We start from the raw sequence: 16,935 nt of genomic DNA on the forward strand, positions 1-16,935 counted from the left end.
TGTGATGTCATAGCATAAGACTTAGGAGGGACTTGGTTACTGCCGTAACCAATATCTCTTGGTGTCGTAACCAGCATGGCAGATGTGGTAATCCTGTCTAATTTTATAAAATGGAGAGATTTTCCTTTCTGCAATTAATAAAAGGAAGTAGATTGGTATAATACTGAAGCTCTTGTGAATGTGGCAGGTAGAATGCTGAAAGGAGAACAGAATAGTAAAAGTACAGCATTGGAAGGGAAACTGCTGAGGCTATCAAGTGAAACTTATTGTGGAGATTTAAATCAATGCATTCATGAGAGATGAGTACTCAAAATCTCATTGAACACATCTAGTGAAATGGAGCTCACTTTGGTAATTCATCATCACTAACACCTTGTTAGGGATTTTTTGAGGGGGGCATCCTGTAAATTTATGGTAATTATTCTGTATTCTATCCTTGGGGATGATAAAAAACAGACCAATATAACACTTTTCAACTATTTGAGGAGTCTAATCAAATCAATTTTCAATCTGGCAATGCTTAGATTCAGTTTCAAAAAGGTGGGAGGTTTTTTAGCACCTGGGGATGTAGCACTTGTCCATTGCTGCTTAAAGCAACAACTTCATTTTCTAGGATCATGCAACCAATGTGGAGGCCACATTGTGCTTTTAGTTACTTGCTATTGTATTCAGTCTTGAATCATATGCAGGTCTCATAAACATTGTCTCCTTCTTTTCATCCAATCATTAACATAAATATTAAAGAAAACAGGGCATAGCACTGAACCTTATACTACCTTATGTGATACTTACATTCTACTTTAACAAATAAACATTGATGAGCAAATCTCACTTATGTATTATAGTAACCAGTCCATATTCAATTAGCAGGACAATCAGAATGTCATAGAGCAGAGGTCTTCAAACTTGGCAGCTTTAAGACTTGTGGACTTCAACTCCCAGAATTCTCCAGCCAGCTGGAGTCCACAAGTCTTAAAACTGCCAGGTTTGGGGACCCCTGTCCCCAAACTTGGCAGCGATGATAGAGTATATCATTAATGTTTTGCTGAAATCAAAGTATAGTCTGTCCACTGTATTCGCATGCAGCACAGATACTTCTTTGAATATACAGGTAGTCCTGGACTTTTGACAGTGATTGAGTCTGGAAACATGATTATGAGTCATGTGGCTTGTTAAAATCGGTTGACCATGCTGAATTTTATGAGCCTTTTTGCAGTACATCACAACAATTATTAAGTGAAGACAGAGATAGTTAAGCAAATCAATGCCCGAAATGGGTGTTTTTGCCAAACCTGGAAATAAATACTGATTTCCAAGGGGAAAAAAAAAACATTTAAAATCCCAGTCATGTGACTGCAGAGACACTGCAAATGGTTGCAAATGTGGGCTGGTTGCCAAGACGCCATAGGATCCTATGACCATTGGAAGCAGGGGTCACAATTGGAAATTCGAATTCAGGTCATAAGTAGTACTGGGGACTGGTCATAAGTTAAGGACTACCTGTAGTCTTGTATGCTGTAAAAAGAACTATCTTAGCAAGGCAAGAAGCTATTTTATGTTTTTTGTTATGCATTTTTAAATTTTAACTTAAAATTTTATCAAATAAATGGTAAGTTTTTGGTGCTGCATAGAGAGACTCATGTCACAGTCCCATCCACACCCTCAGAAAGATCCTGTGATTAGTAGTAAAATTGATATGTGAAAACACATGAAAATATACAAAAAATTGAAGAGGGAAATGTAAAAATAAAGAGAGATTAGACTTTGCGGAGCAATCCCTGGAAATGCTAATATGGTTGCTCTGCTGTTGCAGTCACGTCAGATTAAGGTTAATGCAAATGGGGAAAAATTTAAAAAGTGAAGAAGCCGTAAAATGTGTTTGTCTCCCAGAACATTCTAAATGTACCTTCTACAACAACTATTTTCATGCCAGGATTTTCTTTGCCTGCTTCTGATAATTTGTAACTCTGGCTTGTGCTCCAAAGATGGTACACTCTAGATTGCTACACGCTTAAGCTGAGGCAGAGCCTCTTTAGAAGGCTCTATCTGATCCCTATTTTTGTCATTCTGACTGACTCTTCTGAGCTAGAGGGGAAAAACTGGAGAAGGAAAAGAGTGCTTGATTAGGAACAGCACCAGCAGAACATCTGACCGAAGACTGCTTCTAATTATAGAAAATAGCCCAAAGGAGAGGGACAAGACTGGCTGGAGGGGAGAGGAAGATGGTCCTCTCCATCCTTTATGAAATTGTCTCAGTTCATTAGCAAATGTCATGCCTAATTTTCTTGAATTGTTATATAATACTATCATTTATTTCTTTCACAAATCTATATTAATTTGATATGAAAGTCATTTGGTGAATAGGTTAACGCATCAGGCTAGAATCCTGGAGACTGCGAGTTCTAATCCCATTTTAGGCACAAAGCCAACTAGGTGACCTTGGGCCAGTCACTTTCTCACAGCTCTAAGAAGGAGGCAATCAGGGGTGAAATCCAACAGGTTCTGAAAGGTTCTGGAGAACCAGTAGCGGAAATTTTGAGTAGTTTGGAGAACTGGCAAATACCACCTCTGGCTGGCCCCAGAGTGGGGTGGAAATAGAGATTTTTGCAATATCTTTCCCCCAGGAGTGGGGTGGGAATGGAGATTTTGCAGTATCCTTCCCCTGGAGTGCGGTGGGAATGGAGATTTTGCAGTATCCTTCCCCTGCCATATCCACCAAGCCACGCCCACCAAGCCACACCACGCCCACCAAGCCACGCCCACAGAACTGGTAGTAAAAAACATTGGATTTCACCACTGGAGGCGATGGCAAGCTACTTCTGAAAAACCTTGGCAAAAAAATCCTGCAGGGACTTGAACGGCCGGGGGTGGGGGGAAATCCCCTTTTATGAAAATGTGTTGGTAGTGTCACAAAACTGCATTCCCTTTACCAAATTGATTGCTTTAGTGAACAGGACAATATTTATTTACCTAACTTATACTCCACTGCAATCAGAGTACTCTTGGAACTCACAAAATAAGAGGCGACAACATAAAAACCTAAAAGACAACACAATTAAAACACAGGTAAAGCTTGTTACATCCTTTATCCATTGAAGCTTTCTGCTTGAAACTTCACAAAAGCACTCAAATGTTTCTTTATTTGATAGTTTATTTAATCAAGCAATTGATCATTTTTGTTGCCTCCTGGTTCCTTTGCTACTTTTGCATTTATGAATTTTGATGGAGTTTATGTGCCTATGCCATAATATGGAGGTGGTGACAGATTTTATTTTCCTGCGCTCCAAGTTCACCGCAGATGGGGACTACAGCCAAGAAATTAAAAAAACACTTGCTCCTGGGGAGGAAAGCCATTGCAAAGCTAGACAGCATACTAAAAAGCAGAGACATCGCCCTGCCAACAAAAGTGCCTATAGTCACGGCTATGGTTTTCCCAGTTGCAATGTATGGCTGTGAAAGCTGGACCATAAGAAAGGCTGAGTGCCAAAGAATTGAGGCTTTTGAACTATGGTGCTGGAGAAGACTCCTGCGAGTCACTTGGACTGCAAGGTGATCAAACCGGTCAGTCCTAGAGGAGATAAACCCTGACTGCTCTTTAGAAGGCCAGATCCTGAAGATGAAACTCAAATACTTTGGCCACCTAATGAGAAGGAAGGACTCACTGGAGAAGAACCTAATGCTGGGAACAATTGAGGGCAAAAGAAGAATGGGATGACAGAGAACGCGGTGGCTGGATGGAGTCACTGAAGCAGTAGGCGTGAACTTAAATGGACTCCAGAGGATGGTAGAGAACAGGAAGGCCTGGAGGAACATTGTCCATGTGGTTGCGATGGGTCAGACACAACTTTACAATTAACACCAACAACAAATGCCACAATAAATAAAGGAAGAAAGAAAAACAGGCACCAAATACATGTCATACCCCAAAAGCCATGAAGATCGCAGCAAGTAAAGAGGGGAACTAAGCGTTTTAATAATTTGCTCAGGACATAGAGGACATAGAGGAAACTGCTGGAGCAACTGTGATCTCCAAACTAATGTTTTCGCTTTCCCATTTCTCACAGCTAGCTACTTCATCTGGAAGACTCATTTCACAAAAAGCAAGGCCTTGCATTCTATCAGATTTCTCTATTATATTAGACAGAAACATTTATAAACCTCTCTCCCTCTCTCTGTCCTTCACCCACTCTCAACCTCCAAATACTTCACTATACAGAAATTTCTCCCTTCTCATAGGATGTGGGTTTTTCATTATAGGCAACTATGTTCTCTGTCCCCATGGTTTAATCCATTCTGTTTACTGTGCCCCCATTCCCATGGATTCCTTCTTCTCCTTCCCATGGTTCCATACACTTAATTATTATTATTAAACTTATTGTGCAAGATTGCCCATGACATGCATTCTCTGTAGAAGATCTGTACAAAGCAACACCAGAAGCGATTGCCTGGATAGCTGAATTGGACATCCAGTTATGAAGCAACTGCGATACCCCCATAAAAGTTTTACCTATAATTACATGAATGGTGTACATCTGTTTATTTCACTTCTATCCTGTTCTCATCATACGCTAAATAATAATAATTCACTTCATTTCCCTTTTTCCCTTTCTCCTTTTTGGGAGGTTTACAACATACATGCACAAGACTGAAGACTGAGTTTCCCTCTCTCTGGGTATTCAAGAATTCCCCACCCAAATGCCAATAGATGTGGACACTGCAGCACAGCAGGCAAAAGAATTAAATGCAACAGGGAGGTTCATATTAAATTAACAGCAAGCCTTTCTGCTCATCCTTAAGCCCTTCAAAAGCAATAGCAGCATGAAATGAGCCGTCCCCATTGCCAGTCCCTGTCTTGTGTTTATCCCCTCCATTCCCAGTAACTGCACTCCCCTGACTTCAGACCTAGCACATAGAATGAATACAGCAGACCCTGACTGAAACGACAGCAGCCTTAAATCAATATTTATATGGCTTTATTGTATATTGTTTAAAACTTAATCTACAACACACCATTTGTCCTATAGCAAACATGACAGGATTAGAGGAACAAAGCAAAAAGAGGGACTCTCATGACAGAGAAAAAGGAAAACCAGGTTCAGTGTATTTGTGCTGGCTTCTCTTTCATATGGAATTAATGGTGGTTTAATGGGGTATGAAAGAATGTTTTACTGGAAACAATGAGGAACAATTGTCTAGCTCACGTTTCATTTCACAGGTCATTATTGCATTAAGAAGTAAATCGACCAAGTCCGGTAAATAACAGTCTGGGTATTGCTGAAAGCTTCAAACCAAACAATCTTACAGTTTTCACCTAATATCTCTGTCATTTTTAACCCTTACAGAGATCTGCTGCAGGCTAAACAATTATTATCTTCACCCACCCCTGGCAGGTAAGCATTATTCATTTTACCTTCTCTAGCAAGCCCCACCAGGCAAAGGGTTTTGCATTGTTGTTTTGTTTATTAGGCAGCCTAGCCAACTGTGTATCTGGTGGCCTTGAAAAACAACACAACTTTTAGTGAGTGCTGCAGGCATCTTTAAACAGGCTGCTTCCTCTGCAAAATTAATTGTTGCAAAACACAGCACTTCTTCTGTGTCAAGTACTGCGCACTGACACTCAGCAGTTTGTCTTCGTTATGGATATGCCAGGGAAATTTAGGGCAATGCCATTCTTCAAGTTCACATGCAAATCCTGTAAAGTGTGAGGCTTATTCACTCTTGAGAAGGCCGACCTTGTTACTTACTTAATTTTCATCTGGGAACTATAAAGTCTAGCTGTCCTGTCGCCCATCTCTCAATATATAAGCAATTACTGTACTGTTCTTTGAACAACATCAGTCAAATATATTAATCTTAAATTCCTCTGAATTCTATTTTTCACCCTATTTAAAATTCTTTTCTGACACGTCCTTATGAATTCAGTTTCTCGCAGAACAGATGTCTAGAATTTAAGAATTATTTCCATTCACATGTTATAACTTTTCAGGAGGAATTCTTTCTGCTAAATTTATTTGCTTCATTTTTCAAACATGCTTCTCACCTCTCAGTTATTTTACAGTCCAAGGAACCCGAATACCACTCAGACCCTGGATGAAATTTAGTGACCCCTCTGACAAATTAAGGGTAATTGTATGTTGTTTTTTTCTTTCAAACATGTGTTTTAAAATTCTCATTTTGAATTTATTATGTGCCATTAAGTGATTTTCAACTCTTAGCAACCACATACCCTGTTCCCCCAAAATAAGACATCCCCTGATAATAAACTCAATCGGGCTTTTGAGCTCATGGCAATAAGGCCAAGCACTTATTTCAGTGTTCAAAAAGATATAAGGTAGGGTCTTATTTTTGGGGAAACACGGTAGATTTTCTCTGCAACAATCTTTCCCTAACCTGCTCTTTCAGGTCCATTTTGAATGGATATATAGTTTTTAATATCCATGCAGAGCATGAAAAGTCCCTTGGAGGGTTATATATAGGTAATCCTTGACTTACAACATTCATTTAGTAACCATTTGAAATTACAACGGCACTGAAAAAAGTGACTTAGGAGCATTTTTCATACTTATGGCTGTTGCAGCATCCCCATGGTCACATGATCAAAAACCGGATGCTCAGCAACTAAAATTGCAGTGTCCCCGGGTAATGTGATCATCTTTTGTGACCTTGTAACAAGCAAAGTCAATAGGGAAGCCAGATTCATTTAACAACTGTGCTACTAACTTAACAACTGCAGTGATTCACTCAATAACTGTGGCAAGTAAGATTGTAAAATGGAGCAAAACTCACTAAACAACTGTTTTGCTTAGCAATGGAAATTTTGGGCTCAGTTGTATTTGTAAGTCAAGAACTACCTGTATGTGGGGGGTTAGCAGCCTTTTCCATGATAATACAGTAGCATTCTGGAAAATGTTTTTAACTTTCTTGTAGGCCCCCTTGTTCAAAAATTAACTTCTTTTTGTGTATTAGAGGATATTGTTCCTCAAAACTATTCTGGTTTTTTAATATTGTATTATGTTGATTTGATTGGTTGGTTGGTTGGCTGATTATGATAATAGAGGGAGGAAATTCAGTTAATATCTCTTTCCTATTCTAACACTTCTCAAGGTGCATAAAAAATAGTCATGGTAGCAGGAAAACAGTAAAAACTTCAGTTGCTCTTAGTCCCACAATGTAGACCACACCAGGAATCAACTTCACAGGGAAACTAAGACTATTTTTATTGAGAAGGGCTATAATAAAAAAATGTTACCAGTCTAATTGTGCCATAGTTCTTGCTTCTTATATTCATATGAAGATGAAGATTTCTGTCTGAATCTCTTTGCCATATTTCTACCTGTTTCGGATTTAAGATTTGCTTTTCCCCTCATTGCTGTATTCATCCTCAGTATCTCCATCAGTGTCATCTTGTTTATGCTCTACAATTGTTTTACATAGATACAGAAAACTCATCTCAACTGAGGAGTATAGATCAATAGTTATCAGGAAAAGAAATTTCCTTGTATGGTGTTATTTTCCATTATCTCAACATTTTACCAAAGAGTTATCATATAATATATGCCATAAAAATCAATGTCCGCAATTAAAGCTTGATACATAAAAATAAACCATAATATAAAAAGTTAACTGGTATATCAGCAAAGAAAAATATGGTGATAAAGCATCTCATTTGTTTTAAGAATTGAACTTCCAGGAATAAATGCTTTGGGGCTCACCATAAAGTAGTGCAGCAGATAAGGGACATATTATAAAGCACTTCTATAAATGTTGGGTCATTAAAATTAGGAAGATATGATTCCTGTCCATGGTTTGGATTTGAAAACGAGAAGCCAATAAACAAAGAGGTTCCCAAGATGTACACGTACATTTAAGATAGAAGTGGATGGTCAATTTCTTCTTCTTTTTTTAAAAAGTTTTTACTAATGACACTGATTATAGTTTTTACTAATAATACTGATTATTAGCTCAATGTGAAATCCTTCTAAGGGACTTTTCTCAATGATTTCCATATACCGTATTTTTCAGAGTATAAGATGCACCTTTCCCCCCCCCTAAAAGGGGGTGAAAATTTAGATGCGTTTTATATACCAAATGTAGCCCTGCCCACCCACTGGCCCCCACCCTTTGGCTCTGCCTCGCAGCAGTTACCTCCTTGCGAGCAAGCAGCAAGAAAAAACAGCTCCTTTCAGCTTCAGCACAGCCTAATTAGCACAAGTTGATTGTATCAGCCTCCTGACTCTCAGCTGATTTGTTCTCAGCTGTTTTGAGCAGGGCTCTGCTGCTTGCTGCAAAGAGGTAAATTGCTGGAGCAGATTTTTTTTTCCTTGTGCTAATCAAGCTATGCTGAAAATGAAAATGAAAGTAAAGCAGGCTGTTTGCTGTTTGCTGTAAGGAGGCAAAATTGCTCAGAGGCAGAGGCAGATTTCTTTTTCTTCTTTTCGTCACCAAAAAAGGTAGGTGCATTTTATACTCCGGTGCGTCTTATACTCCAAAAAATACGGTATGTCCTTTTCTAGAAAACTCTTCTGGAAATTCTTAAAATGACAAAGATGGTTGTTTTCTGATGACAAATCAAGAAACTTATGACCTGATATGTGCATGACCATAAAGGCTGATTAAACCTGTCTTTAAAGGTCTATTTGATGGACTTTGGTGTCTGACTTTGACTTGTGATTCATAATCAGGTCAACAAAAGCAGGGGGGAAGATCATGTCTGTGCAAGACGGTGAATTAATCAGACCTCTAAGCAGCCTCTAAGACAGATCCTTAGAGAAATGCCTTTTACCCTGGAAGACATTAGATGTTTTATTTAAAGATTAAACATTTTGTTTAAAGATTAAAGTTCTTTTTGTGCTTAATCGCTTTCCAGGGCAAGATGGAAAATGGGATTAATTACAGTCCCCTGCATTAAGCTCCTATCCAGCAGAAGTCATAAACGACGTAACTTTTCTGCAAAATGGCCACCATCATGAACAGCAGGCTCCAGAGATAGTAATTGTAATTAAAGAGTTTATCTGGAGTCACAGCACAGACTTAATCAGGATGGGAACTGAGCCTCACTGCATGCACTTTCAGCACACGGCTGTATAACAAAATAGCTCTTTTGAAAAGGCAGTTTACTCTAAAAAGTCTGAGCAGGACTTGATGCCGGCGGGCCTTCCGTCCTCTGTGGGATTCACACAAAATCTTATTAGGTCAATTGTTTAGAAAGCATCTCTCATTAAGGGATTTCAAAACACTTGTGAAAAGTGAATAAAATTACCTTGCTCTATTGAAGAATAAATGTGGACCAGGCTGCCGTTAATACATATAAAGGTTATGTTGAATTAAGTTACTTGCCCTGGAACTAGGAGAGACATATACAATTGGAAACTGTACCCCTGAGACAACGACTCTAAATTCTTTATTGTCATACTGCCATCTTTCTGGAATAAAGACACCAAGTATATATCCAGGAATAATTGTCTTCAAATGGCCATAGTAGCACTGGATTCCTTCTAAGTCCCTGTCTCTCGCATATAAAATTCTTTGGTATTGTTGTCTACCCTTGATTAGCAACTTACCAGCATCCTGGCATGCTTGTTCACAATCCAATTCTGATTTTTGGAAAACTGATACAGGTGAATCCAATCCTAGGGCACTTCCATCCAAATCTTTGAAAAGAGCTTTCCTTGACCTCCCACAAATCGCATTACCAGATGAGCCAGGTATTGATTCATTTACGCTGACAAGAAAGGAAGAAATATGAGACTTTGGAAAAATTATCCTGAATTCAGCCCAGGGAACATACCAAACATGCCAATTACTGATATACACGAAAGTTAAATAGGAGACAGCATAATAGTGATAAAGGAAAGATTTCCCCTGTCCAAATGTCTGATTCTAGAGGGCGATGATCATCTCTGTTTCTTAATTGAGGGAGCCATTGTTGTCCAAAAACACTTCCATGGTCATGTGACTAGCTTGACTATACACTGAGGCCAGTGGAGGGTTCTAACCAGTTTTACCACCAGTTCGCATCACACACACGCTTTGCGCGCGATCGCCAAACTTGCGCTTTGTGCAAGCACATTGAATAAAAAAACAGCTGAGGCATGGCAATCCACTCTGCCACACCTAACAACTGAGTTAAAAACAAAGGAATAAAGGTTTGCTCTCATATCAAGATTTCCACTACTGGCTCTCCCAAACCAAGGAGAACCGGTAGCAACCCACCACTGACCGAGGCACACAGAACACTGTTACCTTCCCACCAAAGTAGTACCTATTTATCTACTCACATTTGCATTATTTCAACCTGCTAGGTGGGCAGGAGCTGGGGCAAGTAATGGGAGTTCACCCTGTTGGATGGCACTTGGGTCTCAAACCTGGGCTGCAACTTGTAATAGTGATAATAAAAGATAAACTCTCAAAAAAAAAAAGATGATGATGCATGTATACTCCTTTAATGCTTTACAGATGATATTGCAGGTGCTTTGCCTGAACGTAAAGTAATGATTCTAAGCAGTACTCTATTGATGTGAGCTAGAATGGGGAATATCTTCAATCTACTGAACTTCTTCCTGAATCAGTGTATGTATCCAGATATGCACATTCCTTAGGATTCATTTTTTGCTCAAGTGGCAAACATAATGCAATGATATATTTTGTTGGAAAACTGTTTAATCCATTACTTGCTGTTTATATGTACACTGTGAGCTTATGCATATTCTATTCTATTCTATTCTGTTCTGTTCTGTTCTGTTCTGTTCTGTTCCGTTCCGTTCCGTTCCACTCCACTCCACTCCACTCAACTCTATTCGTCTAATAATACACATAGTTATGGGAGCAGTACTATATATACACACACACACTTATGCAACAGAAAAAAATGCATATTAAGGAAAGCAACTTGCTAAACATGTATGTGCTACAATACCATATTAAACATTTTTGAATTGATTAACTGGAGCTGAAATAAGATGAAATAAGAAATAGGAAAAAGCGACCCTATGAAAAACAAATCACTGATAGTTTTACAGATTATAAATATATCAAACATAATATTGTGGAAATCTCAGCGTTATCCAAAGTGGATTACTTATAAGTATAAGTGTACCTCGTTTGCAGTGGATGGAAATAGAACATATTTTGTTCCCTGATATGGAGCATTCTGGTCTGCTCAGATGTGATCAGATGCAAGATGCCTCCATGTCCGGGATTTGTCATGATGCAGATGTCTTGGTCATCAGTATAGCAACTCTTTTTAAAACCATCAAAGGTTATATCTGATAAACGGAAAGTAAAAACAGTGTAGCATAATAAAGATGGGATACAAATAAATAAACATCTCAGGCTCAATCTTGAAGTACTGTAGCTGCATTGGTGTGTATGGTCTTGTTACTTTAATTGTTGGTAGCACTTTTTTCACTTTTTTGACACTTTTTTAAAAAGTCACCTAAAAGTAGAAATTAGAGGTAAAATTTGTTTAACTTCACATAGGTTTGCAAACCTTTTTCCCCTTTTAAATAAAGGATTAATGTTTTAGGATTCAGTTAAAGATCTCATTGATTCCAGTGAGAAGTTTATGTCCCGGGGGCTTACTGAATTGATACTTCAATGTGTTGTCTAAAATTATTCGAAATGTCTTCATTTTTTTTTTCAGGAGAAAATCTTTAGCAAAATAAACAGTTGTGTCAGTTTCCCTTCTATTTCTCAGAAGGGCAGGAGAAAATAGTAGTTGTACATAGATATCATGCTAAGCATAGTTTAGTTCAAGAGTAACCAACCAACTGTTCTCTGTCTATCCGAAACACCAGATCTCATCAGCTCCAACTGCCATCTCGAATGGCAAATAATTTGAAGAATTGTGATTCCAAAGTTCTAAAGAGAGCCAACTTCTACCCCTATTTTAACAAGACATGAACAAGGAAAAATGAATGGCATCAGGCCATGAATTTCTCCTTTCCTTCCTTCCTACCTTTCCTATGTAGCCAAGAGAGGAATTATGGTTAACTACAGCAAGCATGTCAACCTGGCCTATAATTATATTTAGTTACAATTATGGATAATTTAAGCAAGCCATATAAGTCAGTTTGCCATAATTAAACAAGCAGGTTACTTTAAAGTGAATTATTTAAAATTAATATTTTTTTTCTTTTACTTTTTTTTCTTAATGTTTTCCTCAAGTGCAGGGTCCATTTTTTTATCAATCAATAAATCCTTTGATTGGGACAGGAATTGATTTATTTTGTCACTCAAGCCTGACATCATGGGATGGGAAGAGTGACTAGCTCAGAGTCACCCAGCCAGTTTTCATAGTCTCCTCGTTTCTAGCCTGGTGTCTTAACTAGATAAAACTTGCTCTCTTAACAATATTTCATATTAATTATGTTAATATGTTTTGGGAAGAGTATGCAAAACCACATCCCAATTTATTCATTTTACATTAGATTAATCTAGTATGTACAAACTCAGTGAATATATAATATGACCATGGATTCTCATGCTTCCCATGAGATTAGGCATATATACACACACAAAACAAACACACAAGAGACACACACACACACTTTCATCAGAAGCATATAGACAGATTTGAGTCTTTTTTCCACTAAAATGAGTCTTTCCTTCCATAACTATTTTACATTGAGAAACATAATTACATAATTATTACATAATTGTATATTTTATGGGACAAGTTCTTTGTCTCCCAACTACAACTACTTTTACTTTTTTTTGTTGGTGTCATTTAAAAAATCTTAATAATTTTCTGTTGATTATTTTAGTAAAAATATACATATGTATCTTGAAAAAAAATAAAACTGACATAAAGGCATGTATTTTGACCTAAGACTTTATTAAAATTTGGATTTAGATACAATAGTATACAAAATAAGGATTAGCTGCATTGAAATCAGACCATCCCTAAGAAAGTATTCATAGGACTGGGCTTTGGTCAGTTATAACCTGCAGCACCATAATAGAGCTGCTTGTCTAAAGATTTTTTTTTAATAAAATATGTGAGGTTCCTAAGAATTCTTTAAATAACATTTTAACAACCAAGCACCATTTGCAGTTCCAGGATTTAATATTGTATTTATTATTTCAGTATTTATTAGACCACATTATTTATTAGCTCTTAAAGTACTAACCTTGTAGAGTTGTGACTCCCATAATTATTGAATAATTTCTTATTTTATGCCATGGAGCATCAGGCCACCAATTACAGTCCAAGGTAAAAGATGGCCATAACATGCCAATTCGGCCTCTCCGGGGATTACGTGGAGCTCGGTCTGTAATTGTCACATTGGCTGAAAGAGGATGGATTCTGTCCTTGATGCAATCAAAGGAAGTGCTAGTAGCCACAAAGACAGAGTTTCTTAGTTTCAGGTGCTGTTTTTTCTGGTGACAGTGCAGCTTAGTTGATGGTCCATAAAGTACTGGCAAGAGTCCCACAACATTGTCCACCAATGTCACCTTCTCAACTACTACACTTCCTACAAGATGAAACATTATCCCATAGTCATAGTTTTTGTAAGACAAAAAGCCTATAATTTTAGTGCAGTTTGGAAAGCCATCTCCTTTATATAAATGAACCCCATGAAGGCTTGAATGAGCTACATTGCCATTGTAAAGATCTTCTGCTAAGAAACATTCTTGACCTTTGATATGAAAGGCTATCCGTTCTGAACCTGCCACACTATTATTATGTAGCATAACACTTTCTACTGCATTTGTTTTGATGCCAGCAACCCAGAAATTCGAGGTTTCTGGTTGTTTGCTTAAGACAACAAGATTGCTGATGAGTTTATGATTTTGGCCTTCTAAATGTATACCGTGCCCAATTGTACTGAATATCACATTATCACGTAGCAAGAGCCCACTATTTGTAATGGCTTGAATACCAACTCCACAGCTGTGGTGAATGCTGGAGGAAATTATGAAAGACTTGAAGGATGAATTAGTAATGTCAACTGATGGAGACTGTGAAGATCCAAAGTTCAAAATTTCAACATTTGAAAGTTGAAGCACACCTGCAAGATGGGAGAAGGACACATTTAAGGGGCGGGGTGGGGGGGACAGGATAACCTTCCATATCTTGAAAAATAGAAACAATGGTATTCTATTAACAAAGATATTCTATTGATGCTACTTTAGAAGTTCTTAATTCATAAACCTTTAAGATAATAGTGTTCCAAATTAAAAAAAAGAAAGCAAATACAGCAACTAAGGTGTTACTCAGTGATCCAGGTTTTATTTTCATTAATACCTATACTTTCCTCACTAATTATTACTATATTATCACACTATTAATCAAATAAAAAAATATTTATAATTCCCACATTCATAAGGTTGTTTTGGGTCAATTGGTGGAAGGAGGCAATGCCAAACTATTTCTGAAAAACCTTCCCAAGAAAACTGCAGGGACTTGTCCAGGCAGTCTCTGAGAATTGGACATGATTGAATGGAAGAAAGAAAAATCACCCACAATGGTAGGTTTGATGTGATAACTATCAAATGAATTCATGTTCCTAAAAATACATGAGAAATCTAAACAATTAAAATATGTTTCTTCTAAACTATAGGGATTGAAAACGATGTGTAAAATAAATATAAATACTTAAGTACCTGCATCTTGGTTTGCATAGCTCCAAGGTCTCACCAGAAGTCTTCCTAAGCAATCCATGTCAGATTTAATCTGAATGTTTCTTGTCAGAAGCCCAACCTCTGCAGCCAGGAGAATCCATTGACCATCTTCTAATCTATGGGAATGCCCTGCAGAGATCAAAATGTCAGAAAACAATAGAAGTGGAACAGGTTTAATAAACCAAACATGGGATCTCTACTAATTCTTCCCTTATGAAAAGAGTTCATATATCCAGGCTATGTACAATAGGAGTTCATAATTTATTGCAGTCATTTGGAAAGAGTAATTTACTTTATTATCACTTTTAGCAACATTATTTTCTCCTTATTTCATATAACAATCACTGATGCAGAGAATAACATATCAGAAGTAGGGAGCATAGTACCTCAGCTGTTTTGTGATCAAATATTTTACAAGCCTAAATCAGTTCGATGGCATCTCAAATTTAAAAGAGGTTAAATGTAAGGTCAGAGTTTATTGCACCTACCTAAAATTTTGCAAGCATTTGTAATTCTAGTAGTATGAGAGAGCAGTTAAATATAAAAATAATTGAGACAATTCATTCATTGTATAAATACTGATTGCCCATTTAAATGTCTTAAGAAGCAACACCAGCCCTTAAACTAAGTTGAGAGGCAAAGATACAAAATGGCAATGAGATCGTACCTGCTGGTCCAATATATGTTGATTATAGTTTCTCTAGAGAAACCTAATGTATCTCTGCCCATGGCTTATAATATCTTCTAAAATTATCCAACCATTGTGCCAAAAGAATATAATGGGAACAGATTTTATATCACTTCAGTGATGGCTGGGTTAAACTAGGTGATACTATAAATCACTGAGGATTGCCTACATTTAGAGTCTAGATCAGGGGTGTCAAACTTGATTTCATTGAGGGCCACATCAGGGTTGTGTTTGACCTTGGGGGGTACGCATGGCCGGGGTGGGTGTGGCCAGCTTGAAGTCACTAGTGTCGGGGGTGCCTGTGGTGGCCCGAGCGCTCTGCCAGTGAAAACGGGCTCCTGAACTCCATTTTTGGCTGCCATAGCCTCCTGCACAGGGTTGCAGGAGGCCGTGGCAACCAAAAACAGAGCTCGGGAGCCTGTTTTTGCTGGCAGAAGCACCACAGGCCAGTCCTTCGCTGTTTTTTCCAGGGTGGCCCTGTAGGTCAGATCTAAGTACCCATGGGCTGGATCCAGCCCCCGGGCCTTGAGTTTGACACTCCTGGTCTAGATGCACATATTGTAGTCTTCCCTGCAACATTCTGGGTATAACACTGTACATTCATAGCCTCTACATATGAACTTAAAATCAGTTTGTAGTATTTGGGTCAGGACTCCAACCCTTGCCCTTCCAGACACAAATCTCTATTTCAACTGATTGTCTTCATAAGATAACTACCTTATGAATTACTTGTAATGCCCATTTTGTTACTTAATTAAAGCAATGAAAATGTTAAGGCACCCTATAAAGAAAACACTATTGAACAATGACAAGTTTGTTGAGGAAAAATAATGAACGTTAGGTAGCCTTTAATGTGCAAAAAAAAATTCATGATATAATCTAAGCACAGGAGACAAATTGCATACCAATATGTCTATGGAGAAGATGTTCATGGATCCTAATGCTACGATTGTTAACTTTTTCTAAAGTGATTATTTCAGCTTGATGGGCTTCATATGAAGAGGAACTGACAACAATACTGTCCCCCGGATGCCAGTCCAAGTGATCTTGCACCATAAACCTGTATAGAATGTGAGATAAAGACATATTTAGAAGTGTAGCACTCATTTTTCTCCTGGAATAATTAAGAAAAACTGAAATATAATTAAGGAAAATAATGTGTTAACAAATCTGCCCTCACAGTTACCAGCAAGGTAATGAACAAAGTTCTGGAAGACTGAGGAGTTGAAGGCATTGTATTACAGTGGTTCAGCTCCTTCCATTCTGTGTTGGTGGGGAAGGAAAGGTTGGCTTGGTGGCCTTTGACTTATGGGATGCCAAAGAGGTCAGTCTTGTCTCCCCTGCTTTTCAATATCTACAGTATATAAAGCCTCTGGGAAGATTCATTCAATGGTTTCAGGTGTAGTATCATCAATAGGCTAATGCAGTGGTGAAATCCAATTTTTTTTACTACTGGTTCTGTGGGTGTGGCTTGATGGGCGTGGTGTGGCTTGGTGGGCATGGCAGGGGAAGGATACTGCAAAAACTCCATTCCCACCCCACTCCAGGGGAAGGATACTGCAAAATCTCCATTCCCTCCCACTCCTGGGGGAAGGATATTGCAAAATCTCCATTTCTGCCCC

The 16,935-nt window shown here is 38.1% G+C and overlaps 1 protein-coding gene across 1 annotated transcript in view; it reads right to left on the reverse strand.

The window, feature by feature from the left end:
- Window positions 1–7,344: 7,344 nt before the first annotated feature.
- PKHD1 (PKHD1 ciliary IPT domain containing fibrocystin/polyductin) overlaps window positions 7,345–16,935 on the reverse strand; it is a 184,027-nt gene continuing 174,436 nt past the window's right edge. Inside the window, exons 55-60 of the mRNA XM_070956611.1 lie at window positions 16,219–16,373; window positions 14,608–14,754; window positions 13,131–14,012; window positions 11,096–11,264; window positions 9,561–9,721; window positions 7,345–7,415 (exon numbers count right to left, since the gene is read on the reverse strand). Of these exons, the coding sequence (XP_070812712.1) occupies window positions 7,345–7,415; window positions 9,561–9,721; window positions 11,096–11,264; window positions 13,131–14,012; window positions 14,608–14,754; window positions 16,219–16,373 (1,585 nt within the window). The remainder of the gene's footprint in view (window positions 7,416–9,560; window positions 9,722–11,095; window positions 11,265–13,130; window positions 14,013–14,607; window positions 14,755–16,218; window positions 16,374–16,935) is intronic.

This window comes from Pituophis catenifer, unplaced genomic scaffold (genome assembly GCF_029215685.1).
Source record: "Pituophis catenifer annectens isolate HBS135680 unplaced genomic scaffold, rPitCat1.0.hap2 SCAF_1, whole genome shotgun sequence".
In the NCBI taxonomy this organism is placed as follows: domain Eukaryota; kingdom Metazoa; phylum Chordata; class Lepidosauria; order Squamata; family Colubridae; genus Pituophis; species Pituophis catenifer.